Source organism: Sorex araneus, chromosome X, assembly GCF_027595985.1.
Source record: "Sorex araneus isolate mSorAra2 chromosome X, mSorAra2.pri, whole genome shotgun sequence".
Taxonomy (NCBI): Eukaryota; Metazoa; Chordata; class Mammalia; order Eulipotyphla; family Soricidae; genus Sorex; species Sorex araneus.
In genome coordinates, this window is record NC_073313.1 from 39,705,586 (window position 1) to 39,729,386 (window position 23,801).

Consider the following 23,801-nt stretch of genomic DNA (forward strand, 5'->3'; position numbering starts at 1 on the left):
AGAAAGGACCATCAAGCCAATGCTGAAACTCAGGAGAATACGCCTTTTTTCCTGCTGCTTTTTCTCTGTATCTTTTGCTGTAATAAATCTCAATCATGAATACAGTCTACTCATGAGTCCTAGCAAATCATAATTCATGGAAAGTCATGTGATCTAGCACATACCGTATGTAGCACTTAAAACTAGGTCAATGCTGCAAGCAGATATACTGAATTTCTGAATTGATCTGTGTAGAAAATGAATTTTTTAGAATCATTTTTACATAAAACATTTATCAAATCCTGATGGGTACAAAAAAGGTGCTCAGTAAGCCACTATCTTCTGTCCCCCATGCCTCTTGCATCCCCGACGAAATGGGCTAAGGCAAGAAGAATATAATCCTACCTCTGCCTACACATTTCTGCTGTTCCTCACACCATAACATGGGTGAATTTTACGTGAGCTGTGTCTCAATAAAGCTGTTTTTAAAGGTATTAAAGTGAAAGAAGAATCTCAATGTAATATCTTATTGTTTAAGATGAGCAATCCCATTTGATCTCCTACTGGCTTTATATTTAGCCAGCTTAGTCATAAAACTAGCTCTGGCAGTCTTATTAGAAGCCATATGATAAAGCAATACCTTTACTTGCAATTTTTGGGTTTTTTCATGTGCTTTTGCTTTGTCACAAGTGAGTAGAGACTACATCAATACCAGAGGTCTAAAGTAACCAATAAGTTGGTAGGAGGTATTGTACCAAAGAACACAATCAACTGTCATTCATTCATTCCCTCATCTGTCAATTACTTGGTATAAATTTGTTTAAGACATTGGGAGTATAGGAGCGAACAGTACATAATTTTTCTTCTCTTAGTAGCATGCAATTGGTATTTTCTAAACCAGAATCTGTAGTGCATTAAATAAGGAATAAATGTATGAGACAGCAGTACTACAGAATTATTTCCTCTAGGTATATTAGAAGAAAAATCAATTAAGAAATCCGCAAGCCAGATGGCAGTGGGCAGAAAAGGGAGATGCTGTGGATGTTGAGAAAAGGCCAACCGAAGGAAATCATATACCATACTCACTGTCTTCCTTCCCCATCTAGTCTTCATCCTTGTTCCTACAATGAAAGTCTAGAACTCATTTATTGAAACAATAAAAAAAATTCTCAGGATAAAAATAGAAGAAAATCAGTAAGATAGAAATCCATAATCATACTTCTGCTTTTGCTAGTGTAGATGCACACGATAATACAACCTAGCATTTCAAATATTTTAACTACAATAAAAGAGGTTAACAGTGGGTCCAGGAAAGGAAGATGCTGTGAATGCTGAGAAAAGTCCAAGCAAAGGAAATCATATACCATACTTACTGTCTGCCTTTTCCAGCTAGTCTTCATTCTTGTTCCTACAATGAAAGCCTAGAACTCATTTATTAAAATAATAAAAGCAAATTCTCAGGATAAAAGTAGAATACGTCCAAGTGCAGAGACAAAATTCTGAAACCAAAATCCAAGAAGCATGAGAACCAAAATTCAAAAGGGTTTCTAAGATACACATCTTGTTTTTAGAACTGACTTAATATTCACTTAAAAAATTAAACTTGTCAGAAAAAGTTTGAAATTATCTCTATTGAAATGGAGAGATACTGTGACCTAGAACTAAAAGTATTTCATTATGTGGTAGTCTGATATTATTTCTATGGAATTGCGTGTTACATCATTTTATCAACAATCAGTAATAATTTAGCAACAGGATCTAACATGATGAAACCAAAATGTTCTGTCTTACTTGTCACAAAAGCAGAATGGTAATAGCCACAAGAGATCCATGAGATAGGTTTCCCAATGGTCACTTGATGAGGAATACACACATTAGTCAAATCTTGTAAGCCAATTTGTCCTTCAGAATTGTCGCCCCACATAAAGAGTTTTCCATCCTCTATAAAGTAAACACAAGGAGGAAAAAAAGACTTTTTAGAGGTATAAGGGTTATTGAGTTATTGTATTTTCAACCATTTATTTAGAAAAATTGTATTTTGAAAAGAAAAATTATTACTGGCGTTTATACCAGCTAGATTCTTAGGAGTTCAATTTATTTTATAAAATGCTTCTGTGATGATAAAGAGCAGTGAATAGCTCAATGCAAATTATTTCAGTCATGTCTGCATTTTTCTTAATTGCAAAAACAGAATGTCCTTTCCTATAATAACATTTTCTTATTCTAACGTCTCTAGAAAATGGTTCCTTCCTCTCAAGCAGTTTACCTGTCACTGACTGACTACACAAGTCACACTTGGCATATTCTGGGCACATTTCTGACCAAAAAAGGCCCATTCTTGAGAACATCGTGGAAATGATGATGCAAAACATAAATACACTTCACTACCTTTTACTTTTGACAATGTGTACCTGAAAAAATACTCTAGCTTTATATGACAATGTATAAATCTATTAATTATATATAAGCCTCTCAGAAACAGGTTAACTTTTTTTTTTTTTTTTTGCTTTTTGGGTCACACCCAGCGTGATGCTCAGGGGTCACTCCTGGCTCTGCACTCAGGAATTACCCCTGGCCGTGCTCAGGGGACCATATGGGATGCTGGGAATCGAACCCGGGTCGGCCGCGTGCAAGGCAAACGCCCTACCCTCTGTGCTATCGCTCCAGCCCCTAGAAACAGGTTAACTTATGTTCCTTCTGATAAGAGTTTCTATGTCAGAACAAGTTAAACTAGGAAAAAATATTTTATAAAGGAATAAATTACTTTTATCTCCTAATCTAACTTTTTCCCACCCCTGTAGTAATTTAATAATAAGGTAAATAAAAGGGCAGTTGAAATGAAGAACCAAAAGAAAGATGTCAAAATACCAGCTGCAGGGCTAACAAAATAGAAGGAGTGGACAGCTACAGGTCTGACGCTGGCTCTTGTGAAACCAAAGTAACTCCTTCAGGTAGACAGCACTCAAGACTGGAAAAAAGCAGCACACTTACAACTGCTTTAGTGAAACCACATTTACTTTGGCACTAGATTTTATCTATTATTTTATTATTTTTTTAAAATTTATTTTTGGTCTGGGGGAAACACCCTGAAGTACTCAGGGCTTTTTCCTAGCTCTGTGCTCAAGGATCATACCTGGTCTTGCTCAGGGGACCAGATGGGGTGCCATCATGTACAAGGCAAGAGCCCTGCCCTCTGTACTATCTCTCCAGCCCCCTTGGCTCTGAATTTTAAAGAAATTTCTCAGATAAACTTCTGATAGAGAGGATAGAAAGGTGTGATGTCATTTACAAACTATATTATCACCTCCACATATCCAACAGATTTCTATGATATTTCTGAGAGCAAGTTCATTAAAGTTGCAAGTTAACTTTCAGAAGACACAATGAAAACGACATTTGAGACCACACAGGATAGAACAGGTAATGCAATTAACAATTTACCTTTTGAGTATATGGTCATATCTAATTCTAAATTAATAGAACACTGTAAAATATGCCATGATGTAAAATTCTATTTTAAATGTCTTCTGAAAACACATAATGAATAAAAGAAAACTAATAAAGCTGTGTTAAATTACTGAGTACGTAAAGCCTCTCTCTAAAAAGATATGTCCCAGCATGAAAGTCTTACCAGTTAATGCAGCCGAAGTATTAGATCCAGCAGCAAGCTGTTTAATCTTATGCTCACATGTGAAAAAGCTAATTAGCTGGAAAGTGTTCCTTTCTTCAGTGTCCCCAAGTCCCAACTGCCCTTCATTATTTCCTCCAGCTGCATATACATTGCCTTTTTCTACACATTGAAAAGAAAACATTAGTAAACTATGGTCACTATCTTTATGACACAGGTCAGTATATACCAGGAATTTCCTCTATTTAATAACAGTGAAGAAAGTCAGGATAGGTCTATAAACTGAAGAACAACTTTCACTTGTAAAAAAAAACAAGGTTACACTTATGTGAAATTTCATTCTAGAAAAATTCTGGATTTTAAGTAACAATTGAAATGCATAGAATGTTTGGAATGTATTTTCTTGCTACTGTAGCAATTCATTAATTCAGAACCATAAAAGAGGAAACTGGTATCCAAATTAGTTGATATTCCAAATCACAGTATTCTGAATTAATTGATTCATTAATTGCAACTTAGATACACATTAAAACTGAGAATCAACAGGTAGCAAATAGGTAAATTTAAGCAAATCCAAAAATATTATAAAAATGAAAATGGCATGTAATTTAAATTTTTTTATTTAGTCAAACTGGAATGAAGCACAGCGTGCTGTTTACGAGTTAGGACTCCAGAGACAGATTTCCTGGTTGTATATTCTGCCTTGCAACTCAATAACAACTCAAATGACCTTGGATAAGCTGAATAAAATTTCTCTGAGTCTCATTTTCCTTATCTGTAAAATGGGTGACAACAGGATATACTTCACAGAGCTACTATGAAGATTAAACTAGTTAATATTTAAAAATTCTTAGAATACCATCTGGGTCACTATAAGCACTAGATAAATATATGTCTAGATAATAAGCACTTCCAGTAAGTTCCAAATTAATGAATAGTTTTAAAAACATTAAAACTTAGTTGTATCTGTCATAACAATGTCCAGGAAGCTGTACTCACTAAATTAAAGGGGGAAATTAAGGAAGAAATCAGTCAAGATTTTTAACTAGGTATTATTGTAGGAAAATGAAGCTAGCATTGCTTTCAAATGAATGATAATGAGACCACATAGTATTAAACAGCACAATCAGTACATATAGTGCCATCAGAGTTAGTGCAGTGCTAAAAAGAATAATTGCATGACTAAAAGTTTTAAAAGTCATAAAAAGCTCTTTGGGAAAAGTAATACATACTGAATCTTAAAAGAATCTAAATATGAGAAAGAGAGACCGTTTAGTCCGGAAAGAGTATGAAAAAGGGCAGTGAGGCAGTAATAATCTGAAGACAGATGAAACAGTGTGAGGGAAAGGAGATATATTAGGATGTCAGGGCCTGCACTTGTTAAAAAGCAATTACTGAAGTCTACCTTTTCTCCAGTGAATTGCCTGCGCATCTTCTGAACTCTATTATGTTCCACTAATCTTCTCCTATCTTTTACCTAACAGCACACGGTCCTAATTGCTGGGCTTTTCTAGTAGGTCTTAAAATCAGATAGAGCTTGCTTGTTCTTTTCTGGACTATTTAGGCTATTCTAGGGTTTTTGATTTACCTTCACATTTGGATTTTTACTGAAGTCACATAGCCTTTTAGAGTCTTCCACTCACCCTCCGGAAAGAAGGAAGACCAAAGATTGAAGCAACCGGCCTGATATGTGAACACAGGCAAGGAGATTCTGTCCCTTGTATAATCCAAGAAAGAAAAAAACAGCTTTTTCTTCAACCATTGAAGACTTAGAATATTTTCAAAAGCAAAACAAGTATAATAATCATTTACATTTTAAAATGTAATTTAAAAGTCTAATCCTACTGTTACCAAGGTTCTGTTTCTATTACTTTTACAAAATTATGTTACGGGCATGAGAGCTTGGTCCTCATATAGGGCAGGAAGCCATATATTGGACACTATACCTGTTGAAATTAGAGTGTGGTTTCTTCCACAGGCAACAAATATCACCTTTTCAGGTTTTAAAGCTGAAATAAAAATGACAAAATATTTATAGTCATGAAAATGATAAACAATCCAGGCTTGTCTGACCCTGTAGTTTATGTTCTCAACTATGAAAGCAAAGGTCTTCAGAACTGTGTATCAAAATAACTGGTAGAAGTTTGAGAAAAAATTACAGATCAGCCAGACCCCTGGAGAACCTGAATCTGAGGTAAGGCGTTGGAACCTCTGTCTATTTTAAATAACTACTCTGCATTGAGATCCTCTGAATTTAGTTATTCTGCCCCTTTTTGCCATCTTGATCTATTACCTAATCTGTCATCACCACCAAGTGTTCACCTTCTACCTCACTCAATGAAACAAAGTCCAATATTCATAGGCATACACCTATGTTAGCTACAAGGCATTCATTCATAAAACATTCAAAGAAGAAATCCTGAATACTTATGGCTGAATATTTCTGGGTGCTGCAAAAATAACTAAATCAGAGTACCCAGTCTCGAGAATCTCATACTCTAGATCAGAAGTTCCCCAAAAGAGATTTTCCAAATTCATTTGACATACTTATTTCCCAAATTTATTTGGCCCATTTTCAGGAATAATGATTACTCAATGCTCCCTGGAAATATACCTTCTGTAAACAAATAGAAAGCACCTCTAATTGCACCCAAGCTACTATCATCGCCCCCTCTCCCCCTTAAACCCCCATCCAGATAGTGTTATCATCCACTTTGGAAAACACTTCTCTAGATAAACTTGTTAGTTTGTTATTTATGTATGTGCGAGTAAGGATCAGAATAACCAAAAACATATGCAAGCATTTCACAGTCTATGTTCAATAAATAATTTTTAACTAAGTAGAAGTATCTTAAAAGCTCTACAACACCTAAAAATAACATGAATTTGAAAAATCACAATAAAATTTTGAGCTAAAATTAAAAAAATTGATAAAAATACTGCTAATCACATCTCAATCTTCAAGTTTAACTGATGTGCATAAGTTATAGTCAAACAGAAGTGTTATGCATAATAATGAGAATGTTCGTAAAGGCATCAATTGCCCAATATTTTCTGGGATTGATTTTTAAATGTCTTTTTGTTCTTGTAAAAACATAAGAACTAATCAAGCTTCTCAATCCTGACTTTTTTTTTATACATCTAGCCATAAATACAGCAGGGCAAATAAGTGTTTTAGAAAACCAACAACCATATGACACCAGTATAAAGCTCTTAATAAGACGGAGCTCAAAATTCTGCCCCACTGCACTATTATCTGTATATACAAAAGCGGTAATATTTAATGTATAAGTAGGTTTAAAAAAAGATGGCCAGTGCAAAACTGTAAAAAGAAGAAAGATGTAAACAAAATGAAAAGTTGCAAATGAAATCAAAAGATGTAAATGAAAAGATGGGAAAGTGTGAAAAACTCTAATAGATGGTGAGTGTTAAAACTCCCTCGGTGGACTCTGGGTTTGTAATCAATGTGCTGTTTAGACCCTGATATGTAAGAGTGCTTCTGAATTATATAGACAAAATAAAATACCGACAATATTCAAATAAATGTTGAAAAATAAAGAAATAAAGGCTTCATTGTTTATAACATGAAATTAAAGAACTATACAATCAATATAAAAGTATCTTATATAGCTTGTTAGTACTTAGAATGAATAAAAAGACAAAGACCCCAAACCTTTGACACATGTTGGTTTGGTTATTGTTGACTTGGATCCTAATCCTAACTGGCCCCAGTTGTTACTGCCAAACACGTAAAGTTTATTGTTTCCTGGTAGGGAGGAAAAAGAAATAAAAACATTTTCATAATAAAGAAATGAAAGACAAAGACATCTTTTTTTTTTTTTTGCTTTTTGAGTCACACCCAGCGATGCACAGGGATTACTTCTGGCTATACACTCAGGAATTACCCCCTGGTAGCACTCAGGGGACCATATGGGATGCTGGGAATCGAAGCCAGGTCGGCTACATGCAAGGCAAGCACCCTACCCGCTGTGCTATTTCTCCAGCCCCACGAAGACATCTTAAAACAATTAAAAAGCTATATTTGAAAGTAGTCCTTGCTTTTCCATGCTGAAACAAGTTACCGTGTCCATCTTTGCAGAGTAGATTCTGCTAGATAGGAGTTTCTATGATTAGACATATTTTTTAAAAAAATCATACTTAAACAAGGGAACTTAGAATATTAAAGGTTCTCTTGATAAATCAACTATCAAGAAATCTCTGGTAAAGTAAAAAATGACAATAACACTTTGTACATATTTCCAACATGGTAAGACAGCACATTCTATATTTGGTGTTCTCTAAGTATTACAAGTTATGCTTAGGATTTTAATACTAACCTGTAACAATAGCAGTATGTTCATCACCACATGAAAGACATATTGGTATATCATTTTTAAACCAGAATTTACTTGGAATATTTTCTGCAAATCTAGTTTTTCCAAATGTGAAAACAGCACCCGAATCTGCAAATAATCATATTTTACAGCTTATACTCTGTTGCCTGTTCATAAAATATTTTCCACTATCTCTACAGATTAGTTTTATGACATTTCTCACTCCACTCTAGCACTGTTTTATGCCCTTCTTCTCCCTCCTTTACTCAATTCTACTTGCAATAGTTCATTTTAGTTTTATTATGAAATATACTAATGAAAGGTGTATTATTTACTTATTGGTGCACAAAGTCATACTACAAGAAAGGCAGTGGTCTTCAGGAACTACCAGGTAGCTATCTATTACCTGAAATAATATAATTGGTAACTTACTCAGGTTTGTTAACACCTGACTGGGGACTAATCTTCATGCACAGAAACAGTACAGTATTATTAAATCATTCGTGAGAATTCAGAATGCTGAGATTTAACATTCTTAAATTAAATCATTAAATATGCTTGATTAAATGCTACTACATTAACCACTACCTCTATAATATTCAGAAATATTTCAATCTGGTAGCATTTTGAAAAGATCCAAGTCCTCTTATTTCTCAATAAACATTCACATATACAAATAGGGTGGAGGGAGAAAGATGTCAGATCTAGATTTTAAGGAAATCTTGAGGATAATCATGCTTAAAGCACCATTTTGAAGAGAAACTTGAGTCACATTAACAAATTTCTTGATCTAGAAATTTGACCTCACCCATTTTATAGAGATCAAAACCCCTTACTGTTCTCAAAAACCATTTAAATACACATACAAAGAAAGTCACAAACTTTTTTGTACAGTACCATTTTGAAAATTACACACAACCCTTCTTTTTCAATAATCATTTACAGACACACAGGGCAGATATCTCAAAGATGTTCACACTCAAGGTATCATCCTGAGGAAACCAAAAAGCCCTAATGATTCTCAATAACCATTTTAAATACAAATAGAAACAAATGCACACAAAGAAGTGAGATGTTTTCAGAAAATCCATAAAGCAACATTTTTTAAAGAGCTCCAAGTAGAATCCACAAACTTTTCACAAACCTCCCTCTCCCCTTTCTCCCTCCTCCCCACACCTCACTCTCCCTCTTTCCACTCAGGAATTACTCCTGGAGAAGCTTGCAGACTCTGTGGGATGCCAGGGATCAATCCTGCATTGGCCACATGCAAGGCAAATGCCCTACCCGCTGTACTATCACTCTGGCCCCGGACCCAGTAACTTTTTGCAGAGACCAAAATCTCCACTGCTTGTTAATAAGCATTAAACATACACACAAACACACATACACAAGCTGGATCTAGATTTTAAGGAAATCTAGTGGATAATCACACAAAAAGCATCATTTGGAAGTGAACGTAAAACCCGTACTAATTTTCAATAATCATTTTAAACACACACATTTGCCACATGTAACTTTTAAGAAAATCTTGAGGATAATCGCACAGAAAATGCTATTTTTGAAAAGAGCCCCCAGCAGCATTAACAAACTTCTGGATCCAGCACCACTTTGAAGATAACAAACCCCTCAACTAGTTATTAATAACCATTTAAACACACACACGCAAACACAAAGGATGAATCTATCTTTCGAGGAAATTTGGAGGACAACCATATATCAAGTACCATTTGGCAAAAAAGACTGTACTAGCACAAACTCTGATACAGTACCACTTGGAGGAGATCAAAAACACCTACTGGTTCTCAGTAACCATTTCCACACTCAAGCACCAGATTTAGCTTTTGAGGAAATATCCAGGAAGAACACACATAAACTAATAGGGGACCAAGGAGACTCAGCGAACAGCACTGCCTCTCATGTTTAAAAGCCCTGTGTCCAATTCCTGGTACTGCCAAAACATACCCAAAAAACCACAACGACAAATAATGGGTACCAGAAAGCACAGTGATTTCACTACTAATAAGGAAAAACCCTGGGAATTATGGAAATCCTTTAGAGAACTATTTGTGAGGCATCACAGTTTAAACTAATAAAACAAACTGGAAGGGGGAAGACTCTGTTCTTTTAAAATGATTAATTTGAACTGTTGAATGCTGTTCTGGCTTTCCAGAAAAAAAAAACAACCAGAACAGCACAAAACTTGATACTCTTGCCCCAACCCAGCCATTGGCAGGCTCTGCTCTGACCAGCCTGCAAAGAGCTTGCCCCTTTGTTCTTGACTCCACTCCAAGCGAGTGGACTCTAGCAGACCAGCCTCTAAGCAGCTCAGAGTCATTCGAGGTAAGAAGATGCAACAGCAATGTCGGTGAATCTATGATTCTTTGCTAAAAAGGTTAAAGCAATTTAGCCTTTTTTAATGCCAAGGACCATTTGGACACAGCACAATGCCGAACAATCACCTTCAACCATCAGCCTGCTCTATCTGCTCCAATCTTACTACGTTGCGCTTGCCTTTGCAAGCCGACACCACATTCTTCAGCGGACCTAACGGATTGGACGTTCCCCACTCCTGCAAGGGTCAGAAAATCAATGAGCAGACTCCGATCCCCATTTGTCCCCATTTTGAAAAATTAAATGTTATCGCAGAACAGTCGCGCGGGCATTCCTCGTAGTTGAACGTGCTGCCCCCCGAAACGTTCGTTTCCGTTACGAGTACGAACGCGGTACCGGGTCACAACGCCAAGTGCACTACTGGAAGCCAGCGGAGTAAGTTCTTTCAAAATTAAAGGGTCCCTTCTTCATCCCCTTCGCCCCCCTTTCGTTCTCAGCCCCACACTGGCTGGGCAGGAAGGTCATGAAACTCGCAAGGAGGCTAAACAGCAACCCACTGAAACGGAAACCAACGCGAGTTTATTTTAAAATGTGACTCTAAAATGCGACGGGCACCGTCTCTCTTCTCCCTTAAGTCACTCGCCGGGCCCCGGCGACAGTTGAGGTGACAGTTGAGCCCCAGCGGCCTAGGCCTTTCCCCGCAGCCCAGGCGGCCGGGAGGCGGGGCCTGGCCGACCGCCCGCCCGTGGACCCTCCCCCAGCCCGCCGCCGCGACGCAGCCGCCACTCACCGGGCACCGATTCATCGGGGTCCCCCGTGCCGAGGGGCATCCTGGCAACCTGGGTCGGCACCAGGTGCGAACCGTGGGTGGCTGCGTCGGGCCTAAGGCAGAGCCTTGGCTCCGAAACAGACGGCGAAGGCCCCACGGACCCCCATTACCGACCCTCCGGGCAGCCCACGACTCTCGCGTACCGGAAGTCAACAAATAGCCGCTAAGGGCAACGGGGGCGGGGCGCAGGGCGGGAGGCGAGGCTGCACATGCGCAGAGGTGGGGAGGCGGGGCGGCGCAATAAAGCCTTTGTCGTCGCACAGGCGCAAAGCCCAAGTGCAGCGCTCTTGGAGCCGCTCGCCCCCTGCTGTACAGAAGGGAAGGGGCCGTCACAGCACGCAGTGATAAGCTGAAGCCGTTAACGTTGGGGGACTCGTTAGGATAATAACCAACGTTACAAACGTCTCGTGTTAACTGTCAAATTAATGTGACACTAGCAGTCCTCCACAGAAAACTACAGTAGTAGTAATAGTGACCATGAGTAGATGAGATAGGCACTCTGTAGCGCATCCCAAATCCTAAATGGTATTAAAGGCTATTTTCAGGATCTAAACCAAGGCCTATATGTATACATATATATACACATAGTATTGCATATAATATATAGCACTGATTATCTTGCACAATAAATATTATATATAGCTAGTATATATCAATCATTAAAAGGTGAAAGGTGTATTATTTACTACAATTATTAGTTCGAACTGTGATGTCTCACGATTGTTTTCTAAAGGATTTCCGTAATTACCAATTTTTTCCTTATTAGTAATGACATCACTATGCTTTATCATATATTTAATATATCTATTATATTATATATGTTAATACATTATATAATATAGTATATATAATTTATATTGTGTAGTAATAATACATTCTATGTTGTAGAAAATAAGAATATGATTATCAAATAGCATATTCTGTATTATATAATCATGTATTATACATTAATTAATATAGGATGTTAATTATAATGATATTAATAATATATTATATTGCATATTGTATTAATATACAGCATATATTGACATATTATATACTACATTATGTTGTTAATCTGTAATATATCAATATATATGCATAATGGGCTGCAGCGATAGCACAGGGGGTAGAGCGTTTGCCTTGCATGTGGCAAACCCGGGTTTGATTCCACCGCCCCTCTTGGAGAACCTGGCAAGCTACCGAGAGTATCTCGCCCGCATGGCAGAGCCTGGCAAGCTACCCATCGCGTATTTGATATGCCAGAAACAGTAACAAGTCTCCACAATGGGAACGTTACTGGTACCCACTCGAACAAAATAGATGAGCAATGGGATGACAGTGATACAGTGATACACATAATATATCATATAGTTAGGCATCAATATACATAATAATTGTGCATAATATATGAGATAGATTCAATGAGTCCCAGTATGTATGGGTCCCAACTGTATGAGTCCCATCTGTAAGATAGCTAGAAATCCAATTTACATGTGTGGAGATTATAGAATGGGACAACTGGGGTCTAGTTTAGCTGTTCCAGCCCATATACTCTGAACACTAGCTCCTCTGTGTCCTCTCACAGAAGGTGAGGACCCAGATGAAAGATTTGCTACTAAGAGTAACGTGCACAAAGGGTTTTACCTACATCCGAACAATTGTTCTAGAATTCCCTCAGAAATATTATGGTTTTCTACAGTCGACCCTTATTTTCCTATGTTCAGCAATTAGCTACTATAAATAAAGGCAAAAAGTCATTTTCCAAGAAGAGTACATTTAGGTACATGTGCTTGCAGTGGTCATGGGCTTTAGAGTAAGACAAAACTGAATTCAAAGATCCCTAAATTCCTGCGTGCACCAGAGCATGCTACTAATTTTGCACAGTGGAGAGATTAAAGTATATACTAATAATCATTTACCTAGAAAGTAAAGTGGGAGCTATGAAGTAACATCAAGGAGCAATGGTCTGGCATGAGAGGTTAAGAAACGGTTATCTGAGAACATTCGGTCTCAGAACTGAAGGAGAAGCTGGGAAAGAATGGTGAGAGAGCCCTAGGCAGAAAGGAAATCTGCAAAGGCTCCCACGGAGCTGGACTCTTTCCAAGAGTTCAAAGAGGTGACGCTGGGATGCTGATAAGATTGGAGATCATGGACCTGTTCAGAATCTGAGATTTTACAAAACTTCAGGGCAATGGGAAGCCGTCGCGGGACTGTACACAAGAGTGATAGGATCAGTTATGTGTATTCCTGAATTAATTTTGCCTTTCTGCTTGGGGAGCATTAATTAGAGCAAAGAGGAGGGTTCAGAGCCCTTGCAGCAATTGAGACCAGCAGTCACGCTGGCTTGGAATACAGTACATTGACACTAGAGAAGCGCTGGCTTATCAAAAGCTATTTTTGCAGCATAATCAACAGGAAATGATATCTACTGACTCCTATGTAGTGCAGGACTACCAAACAATTTTTATAGAAACAGCAAAGAAGAGACTCTAAATTATTTTGGAAAGCATTCCATAGTCTTTAAATGCCTTGTCATAGTTACCACAATAAAATCAGAATTTTTAAAGACTTTGGTTATAACATGTTATAGTTGGCTTTACAAAATATTAAAAAAATTAAGGCCAGTAATAGCACAGTGGATAGGTTGTTTGCCTTGCATGTAGCTGACCTCAGATTTAATCCTCAGTACCACATATGGTCCCCAGAGCCTTGCCAGGAGGGTGCCAGGAGGGTTCAGTAGGTATGGTACCAGGAGAGTTGAGTAGGTATGGTGGGAAGGACATGGTCAATTGACTCTAGAGCACTATAAGACATTAAAGTGGAGGTATTGGGCTGAGTAGGTAACACAATCAGAAGTCCCAGATAGACGGATGTATTTGTGGGATGCATGAGTCTATGAATGATAGCAGCATGAGGAAGCATTACAAGGTGAAAGGAGAAAATGTAACTCTAACATGAGAAGAGAAAAAAGAAACTATAATGAGCCTTGTCTGCGCGTCCACCATTTAATAGCCTAACACAAGATAAAGCTGAAAAGGAGAATGAGCAACCATAGAGGAAGAGTCTACCAAAAGGTGTTTTAACAGAAGGGTGTGGTCAATTGTGTCACGTGATGCTGAGAAATGAAGTAAGGCAACAACTTCCTAATGCACTTGGTAGTGCAGGCATCCTTAGGGGTGCAGCGAAGAGCTGTTAGTGTGAGGGAGGAAGAAACAATATTTAAACAGTTATTTTCTGGGAAAAACAGGATAAGAACCGAGTTTGAACACTAGAGACAGTAGATATAGACTGGGAAAGGAGATATAGTAGGAAGAAGGGAGGTAAATGGGGAAGTCTGGTAAACCTTGGAAATAATTGAGAAGATGAATAAAATTGAATAGAGAGTGAGGAAACCAGATTCAAGAGAATGAGGAAATAATAATAATGTAAGGGAGGAAGAGATGGCATCCAAGATCATCGCTCAGATCGACTTGCCTAAGGGAGACAGTTCTTCGAACATAATATGAGGAATGGAACAAAGCCTCCTTATATAAAAAGTTATTAGAAATATGTAACATATATTACAGATACATATGGTATATCTATATTCACATATAGATTAATCTCTATATTAGTAATATATGTATCTATGATATGTGACCTGCATGATAACATTAATGGTCATCAGGACATGTTTTAAGATATAGGTAACATGTAGAATTTACCTTTTGGTTCCTGGAACAAAGTAACATTCAATGGCATTAGCTCTTACCATAGGCAGAATTGGTCATGCTCACAGTGATATCACAATTTGGGCTATACTGCAATGCAAACAGTGCCCCAATATCTGCGACTTTACACAAAGTTCTGCCTCATCCTACATGTACAATGTGGGTCACCAGGGAGTGTAGGATAACATAGCCTCAGGTAGTTTATGTTTATTGGGTTACTCCCATTACAGTGCTCCCATTCCTCTTTGTTTATTTGTTGCTTCTTTCTTAGTGTTCTGTTGACTTGTAAATATTGTTTTTCTCTTCTCCTTGAGTCCTTTGCATAGTTTATTCAGAGCAATGTCCTTTTTGTATGGACACAGGAAGACTTAGCAAATGCTATGCTTTCATAACCTGGGAGTCATTTGACTCTACATGATATTTTCCTCCTGGGCATCAGTTCTCTAAACCTAAGCCTCAGCTGCCCTTAATTCCTAGCACCCCCAAAAGTAGGGACCCGACGAGGGACAAGACGGACCCAGGGCAAGCGGTGAGTTGTGTGCTACCCTGGCATGGAGATGGGCCTGGCCAAAGTGCCTAATGCTTAACTATAAGTTAAGAGCTTGGTCATGGACAAATGTCATGATCCAAACAGTGATAACTAGATTTGGACCCTGCTAGGGTTAGGAGTGATTAATCTGGCCTGAGTGCTGTGGTCTGAGCCTGTGGCAAGATGTTGTCAGGAGAGCTGCCTTGCAAGCCTCAATGTATCTCTTGCTAAGTCCATACAAAAATAACTAGTATTAAGATGTTAATAAGTGTTTGGACTAAAGAAAGGAAAAAAACCTTAAGAGTCAGGAAGGGCTTTGGAATGCCCTGTCCTCAGGAAGGGCTTTCTTATGTTGATTTTGCTACCTGGCTGGGTGTAGCCTAGAGGGCAAGGTGGGAGAGACAAGTAGGAGGAGAGACAGAGAAGCCAGAGAAAGGCTGGAGTAGATCGAGAGAGAGGACAGAGCTGGGAGTGCGGGAGATGAGAAAGATGGAAGATCGAATGAACGGTAACTAATCAACAACCAGCTTGGTCCTCATTCTTCCTTCGCCTGCCCTTGGCCAACGGCTGTCCCGATCCAGTCCACACACTGCGGTTCCAGAGCACTGAACGTGGGTGGTGAGACAGAGCTGCCCGGAGAGCCCGCCCCTCGGCGAGCTTTAGTTTTTTACAAGGGAGAATCTAACCCACTTGGTCTTTCAGGGGTCCAGGCTACTCAGAGAGGTTCAGTTGTCTTACAGCTGCACCTTATGCTGTTCCTGACCACTTTTGCAAGGCAAAGGAGAGAGGTAGCAGGACACAAAGTGTTTCAGATCAGAAGTGACAAACTTATCCTAATTACAAACCACTGGCCAGATCCAGTGTTCTGCATATACTGCTAGGGGTCTGGATTCTTAGGAGCTCTAGGGGACATTAAGTGAATAATAAATACCTCTTCCCAATGCCGATAGTTAAATAGTCGTAGGCTGTGGACTCACCAGCCTTATGTGTGGGAAGCAGAGAGCTCCGAGGTATCATTTTGGTGGGGATGAGGGGTGATTGGGGGCTTGGGCCACACTCAGTAGTACTCAGGGCTTGCTCCAGGCTCTGTTCAGAGACCTCTTCTGATGGGCTCTGGGGATTATATGGGGTGGCAGAAATTGGACCCAGGACTGCCATATGCAAGACAAGTGCCTTAATCACTGCATTATGGCTCCGGCCCCTCCAGGGTATCATTGTAATCTTGTATTTTTCTTTTCTGTGCCTGCCTCATACACTGTCAACTCCCCAGGAAATCATTCTGATATACAGAAGTCCTCACACATCTGACAACATGTACAACTCTTTGCAATCTGCACATTAATTCCAGTTGTTATTCTGTTATTTTCTGGAACATTTTGTGTTAACTAAAAATAGAGGCATGTATGAACAAGAAAGATATTTGATGGATTGTGCTTCCTAGGTGAAGTAGTTTCTTGCTTGACAGCAAAACATCCAAGGTTTGCATTTTGAGTTGCTCTGCACTAAAGCAGCCTTTGCTATTTATTTTTCTATTTGGAATCAGATTAACGTAAATATGTCTCACTTTGAAAACCCCTATAAAATCCCCAAATGCTCCATTTATGAATCAGATTCTAATGGCTTCTTTTATTTCTGGAATTTTGCAAAGATGCACAGGTCCAAAGCGAGGGAGTTTTATTTAGAAGGAAGAGACAGACAGCAGATGGGCATTAATGAGCAGGAAAGAAAACTTGCACGTATTTATTAAATCCTGTTTTCAAACATCTTGAATTGCATACAAATAATTCAGTGCTCTTGTTAAACTTTTAGATTCTGATTCACAGGGCCACAGTGATAGGACAGGAGGTAAGACACTTGCACTGCATACACCTGATCCCAGTTCCATCCACAGCACGGCATATGGTTCCCCCAAGCACTGCAAGAAGTGATCCCTGAGCAAAGAGCCAGGAGTAAGTCTTGTGCACCATGGGTGTGGCGCTAACACTCCCCACAAATTAAATTCTAATCCAGGAGATCTAGGAAGGGTCCTAGGACTCTATTTTATTATTATCTTAATTTTATTTTTTTCTTTTTTCTTTTTTTGCTTTTTGGGTCACACCTGCAATGCACAGGGGTTACTCCTGGCTCTGCACTCAGGAATCACCCCTGGCGGTGCTCAGGGGACCATATGGGATGCTGGGAATTGAACCCGGGTCGGCCGTGTGCAAGGCAAATGCCCTACTCACTGTGCTATTTCTCCAGCCCCTATCTTAATTTTCTTATGGTTAATATTTTTTAATTTTTAATTGAGTCACCGTGAGATACATAGTTACAAAGTTGTTCATGATCAGGTTTCAGTCATACAATGATCCACACCCATCTCTCCGCCAGTGTTCACTTCCCACCACCAATGACCCCAGTTTCCCTCCCACCACCTCCTCCAAGCCTACCTCGATGGCTCTATGACAGGCATGTTCCTTCTCTGCCTGTCTCTGTCTCTTTCTCTCTCTCTCTCTCTCTTTCTCTCTCTCTGACTCTGCCCCTCTCCCTCCACTTTGGGGCATTATGGTTTGCAATACAGATACTGAGAGATCAACATGTTTGTTCTTTTACCTACTTTCAGCTCGCAGATTCTATCCAGAGTGATCATTTCTAGCTATCTTTGTCATAATGGTCCCCTCTCTATCCCAATTGATAGGAATCTATTTTTTTAAATTTTATTTTATTGAATCACTGTGAGATACAGTTACAAGCTTTCATGTTTGAGGTACAATCATACAGTGTTCAGACACCCCATCCCTCCACCAGTTCACATTTCCCACCACCAATCTCCCCAGTATACACCCCCTTTTCCACCGTCCCCCTGCCTCCATGGCAGACAATATTCCCCATACTCTCTCTCTACTTTTGGGCGTTATGGTTTGCAACATAGATACCAAAAGGCCATCACTTTTGGTCCTTTATCTACTTTCAGCACACATCTCCCATCCCGACCGATCCTTCCAACCACCATTTTCTTAGTGATCCCTTCTCTATTCTAGCTACCTTCTCCCCCGCTCATGAGGCAGGCTTCAAACTATGGAGCAATCTTCCTGGTCCTTTTGTCTATCATCCTTCGGTGGATGAGATTCTATTTCAAACATGTTCCCAAATGATCCTGGGTATTACTGGTCTGTGGATGTAGCAAGAGCTTCCCTCATGGAAAGACATAAGAACTAATTTACAGAAGCAAGAAATTAAGAGACCATATATATGATCATAAATGTGATCATCAACAATTTAACAAATAAAACATCTAATATTCAGAACATGTATAGAGTAAAAACAAATCAAGAAGTAAAGGAAAACATATGAGAAATTTAAAAATGGGAAAACTGGATTGTATTTGTAGAAAACTCCAAATTGTCAATAGAATTTCTAACTTTATTGAATAAAGGAAAACACAAAGCAAGTAATAATTAAATAATATTTTATACTATTATTGCCAAAAATAGCAGCAATGACTGTGTTTTTAGGAATACAAAAAGCATGTTGATGAGAGTGTAAATTAGTAAAACCACATTAGAAAATAATTTGCCCAAGTAAAAAAGGTTAGAAAGATAACCTGTATTTTAATAGTCATGTATGAGAGTATTCATTGCAATATTGCTTATCTTTTCAAAAGTAGAAATAATATAAATCTCAATCAGTAGAGGAGTAGAGAAACTGTTTATTCAAAAGCATTTCAAAGAGCAGCTAAAATAAATGAACCACTTTTGCATGTACAGATGAGGAATTCTCAAAACGTTAATGTTGATAAAATAAAACAAAAAATGATATGTGGTACATTATGTTTTATCTAAAAAATTGGACACATGATGAATATATTTTCATAAAGGAAAATATATAGAACATAATCATTCATGAAATGAGGTACATAATACTAGGAAGAATATATCATACTAGGTACATCATACTAGGAATTTCCTTTGCAACAGGAGGAATGAATGGAGAAGTTTCCTAAGTATCGATAATATTTTGTTTCTATAAAAACAGAGATCTAACACAAATGTGAAAAAATGCCTTTCACTCAGAGTGGTGGATTTGTTAGTGACTTATTTTCTGTACTTTGGTGTAAAGTTGAAATATTTTTTTCATGATTGGATTTCAGTAATATAACGTTCCAATGCCCGTTTAAAGTTGAAATATTTAAAATTAAACATAAGATATTTTTCCTTTTTGAGTCAATCAACTCAATTGAAACATAATAAATATCCCAACTTAAGTATATTATTTTTATTCCATTTTATATAAATTTTATTTAGGCATAATAATTTAAGTATTATTAAAACCAGAATTCAACCTTAGTATATTTGAACACCATGCCCACCACCAGTGACAACATTCCTCTTCCAATGTCTCAAGATCCCATCGGTTCCTATCATCCCTCACCCCATCCCACCTCCACCACTCTCTTGAACTCATTTACGTAGGGCAACTCTCAGGCTCTGATGGGATTGACCATTCATCATACCTTATTTTTCATGTTTCTTTATATTTCAAATATATTTCAAGTATTTTTGCTTCTTTATATTTGTTTCTTTATATTTAAAATATAAGAGAGAAAATTCTGCATTTGATCCTCTCCTCTGACTTAACATGATGCCTTCTAGTTCCATCCTCAAGTGGCAAATTGTATGGTTTCATCTGTTCTTATAACTGAGTAGCAGCCTATTGTGAACATATACCACAGTTTCCTTATTTACTTAATTGGAAGCACTTGGGTTGTTTCCAGACCTTGATTATTATGAATAATAATCAATGAACATAGGAGTGTAAATGTCTGTTTAATACTTTATTATTTTAATGAGTTTTGACAAATGTGTAACTCATATCATGTCGCTATCAACCTAAGACAAATATATACTTCCGTTTTTGTTTGTAACCCTCCAGAAGTAAATGCCATTCTGATTTTCCTCCAGTCATAATTTTTATTTTGTGTTTTGGTTTTTGGCCATACTAGGTGATGCTCAGGGATTAATCCTGGCTCTGCACTCAAGAATCACTCCTGGAAGTGCTTGGAGGACCATATGGGATATAGGGAAATGAACTCATGTTGACTGTGTACAAGGCAAGTGTTTTACCCACTGTACTATCTCTCTGGACCAAGTTTTGTTTTTTGTGCAATTTCTTTTGGGCCTGGCTGCTTTCAGAATAGAGCTTTGAGATTACTTCATGTTCATGTTACTTCATGTCTTTATATATATGTATAGATATACACACACATACACATGTATATGTACATATATATGTATGCATGTGTGTTTACTTTTATGTCAACACGTTTGTTTATTTATTCATTCATTTACTTTTTAATGAATATTTGGACTATTCCCAGTTGGGAGGGTATTATAAATAAAGCTGCTACAGATATTTGTGAATTTTCTTTGTGGACAAATGCTTAAAAACTCCTTTTGAGTAAACACATATATCATTTGTCAGATTTCATATTGTTAATATATGAAAGTGTAAATGGGATAATAATATTTGTTTATTTTATTATATTATCAAGGATTAAATAGATTGCCAGGATTCCTTCAGTAGGTGAAGCAAACATCTTCATTGATAGTTTGTTGTAATTCAAAAAGGTCTGATCTTTTCAAAAGCCAATTGACAATGTGAATCATAACTTTTTTTTAAAAGGCATATAATTCTAACTCATCATAACTACCTATGTAAGAAAGTTCTCTAGAAATTTTTCTACCTCTTCTTTTAAAAAAATATTTTTGCAGTGATAGGGATTTAACTCATGAATTGACACATGCAAGACAAGTGCTCTTCAGTCCCATATGCTGGGGGAAAAGGCAGCTGGGACAAAGAGGGGACCACTAAGTAAATGGTGATTGGAGATATCGCCCAGGTTGGGGGATGTGTGCTGAAAATAGACCAAGGACCAAACACGATGACCTCTTAGTATCTGTATCGCAAATGGCAATGCCCCAAATTAGAGAGAGAAAGAGTAAGAAGGATTGTATCTGCCACAGAGGCAGGGATTGGGGGGGGGGTTGGGACACTGGGAACAATGATGGTGGAAAATGTGCACTGGTGGAGGGATGGGTGCTTGAGCATTGTTCGAATGAAACATGATCATGCAAGTTTGTAACTGTATCTCATGGTGATCCAATAAAACTTGTTTTTTAAACAAATAGACAAGTGCTCTTTTACTGAACTACATCCCAAGTGTCCCTTACACTATTTCCTGGAAAAAATTCCAATTTGCACCAAATTATGTAGAAATGCCCTTATAGCATTGTTTTTTAGAGTAAAAAAATTAAAGACACCTAAATGATTTCAATAAGCTAATGTATATGTAAGGTTGGAACGATAGCACAGCGGGTAGGATGTTTGACTTGCACGTTGCCGACCCAGGTTTGATTTCTCTGCCCCTCTTGGAGAACCCGGCAAGCTACTGAGAGTATCTTGCCTGCTTGGCAGAGCCTGGCAAGCTACCCGTGGCGTATTCGATATGCCAAAAAAAGTAACAACAAGTCTCAAAATGGAGACATTACTGGTGCCCGCTCGAGCAAATCGATGAGAAACGAGATGACAGTGAATGTATATGTAAATTATTGGGTTACCATACTATGGAATATGATGCAGCCATGAAAGTCATGAAAATGTTTTAGTGTTTTTGCATAAAGGATGTCAAAAATCAAATTTTAAATAAAAAAGTGGCAAAATGATATACCAAATATCATCCAAAGTTATAAAGTAAATTAACTTAAGAGCATATATGGACACATGACCTAGTTACACTCATAGGTAAAATGTGGACTATTATCTAACAGCATAATTAAAAAGAGTTCCCTCTGCAGTGTGAAACAAGAGGAGCCTTCTAATGGTTTTTGTTTTGGAGCCACATCCAACAAGTGCTTAGGGCTTACTGTTGCTGGCCCTGTGCTTAGGGATCACTCTCGTCGGTTTTTGGGGGGGGACTGTATGTAGTATGGGGGATAGGACAAGGGTCATTCACATGCAAAGAAAGTGCCTTAACCTCTGTGCCATCACTTAGATCTGGCCTTCTAACTTTTAAGACATTCTTATCTATATGGTTTAAAATTTTTCACAATGAGCCCTTTTATTTTCAGTGAAAATGTCGACATGTAAAACAATAACTCAAAACTAATACAGAAGCAGACAGTTACAATAACTGGCATTTAATGAGCATTTGTTTGTGACAGAAACAGTTCAAAGTACTTTATATACATTAACTTATTGAAGCTTCACAAGACTCTCTGAAGTATGTATTTTTGAGTCCCACTGACAATTTAGAGATGAAGACACTGACATACAGATATGTTATACAGGGGCCAGAAAATCAGTACCATAAGTAGGGCACCGGTCCCAGTCCATTTCTCTGGCCCATTATTTTTGGTGTCTTTGCTTTCACCCTAAGAGTATTCACAGCTCAAGTGCTCCAAATGAAACTTTTAAGGACATGCATGTTTCCCCCTCTCTCAAGATCCTTGAAAGATTTACCAGTCACTCGAAAGTCAAAGTCCTAACAAAACCCGACATAAATTGGCTCTCTAGCACAGCGAGTAGGGCGTTTACCTTACATGCGGCCGACCCGGGTTCGATTCCTCTGTCCCTCTCAGAAAGCAAGCTACCAAGAGTATCCTGCCCGCACAGCAGAGCCTGGCAAGCTCCCTGTGGCATATTCTATATGCCAAAAACAGTAACAAGTCTCACAATGGAGACATTACTGGTGTCCCCTAGAGGAAATTGATGAACAATGGGGCTACAGTGCTACAGTGCTACCCATTTGAGCTTATCTCCTTATCTCAAACGTATGAGCCAATAATTATTACATTACTTCCCATATGTTAATTTGCAAGAGGTTCTGTTAGCAAATATTACAACAGGAATTAAATTGTTTTATTTACAGTTAATGATTGAACTTTCCATATTATACCATATTCAAAGGATATGGTTATTTTTGCAGTAATATGAGCATCATTTTTGCTAGACATAACTTAAACATACAAATGCAACATTTTCTTTCCAGAGGGTCTCTTAGTCTAGCTTTATTTAAATTATTGAGCATGTGCTTTGCCTCTTCTTTTGGAAGAAACTCTAGAGCTTGAGGTATACTCTTATAAAAAATCTATGGAAGTGAAAATTATTGTTTTGAGGCAGGGGAAATAAACAGACTTTATTAGAATTGGCTGAAGGTTCACTAATATTTACATCAAGGAAGAATGACAGCAAATTCAGAATTCATAGTGTTTATTCCAAATTAGTTTTTCTTTTTCTTCTTTTTTTTAAAAATTTAGTTACCATGAAATTACAAAGTTATTCATGATTGAGTTTCAAGACTCTTAATATTTGCATTTGTATTGTATTTCAGAAAAAGTTTTATTTTAAAGAGTAACTTGAACTTAAATAGCAAAAAATGTATAAAAGAAACTTTAGGAGATAGCACAGGGGTTAGAATGCATGCTTAGCATGTGAGAACCCA

At 37.9% G+C, this 23,801-nt stretch overlaps 1 protein-coding gene across 10 annotated transcripts in view; it reads right to left on the reverse strand.

Moving 5' to 3' along the window:
• Nucleotides 1–11,257, reverse strand: part of RPGR (retinitis pigmentosa GTPase regulator) — a 156,982-nt gene extending 145,725 nt beyond the window's left edge. For 9 of the 10 annotated variants that reach the window (XR_008627305.1, XR_008627306.1, XR_008627307.1 and 6 more), the window contains exons 1-6: nt 11,063–11,257; nt 7,945–8,070; nt 7,281–7,373; nt 5,554–5,616; nt 3,611–3,769; nt 1,771–1,920 (exon numbers count right to left, since the gene is read on the reverse strand). Coding sequence is in view for 4 of the 10 variants with exons in the window: in XM_055121678.1 (XP_054977653.1) it covers nt 1,771–1,920; nt 3,611–3,769; nt 5,554–5,616; nt 7,281–7,373; nt 7,945–8,070; nt 11,063–11,102 (631 nt within the window). In the remaining 6 variants the exon portion in view is untranslated. The remainder of the gene's footprint in view (nt 1–1,770; nt 1,921–3,610; nt 3,770–5,553; nt 5,617–7,280; nt 7,374–7,944; nt 8,071–11,062) is intronic. The other variant, XM_055121676.1, reaches the window with a different exon arrangement.
• Nucleotides 11,258–23,801: the final 12,544 nt, after the last annotated feature.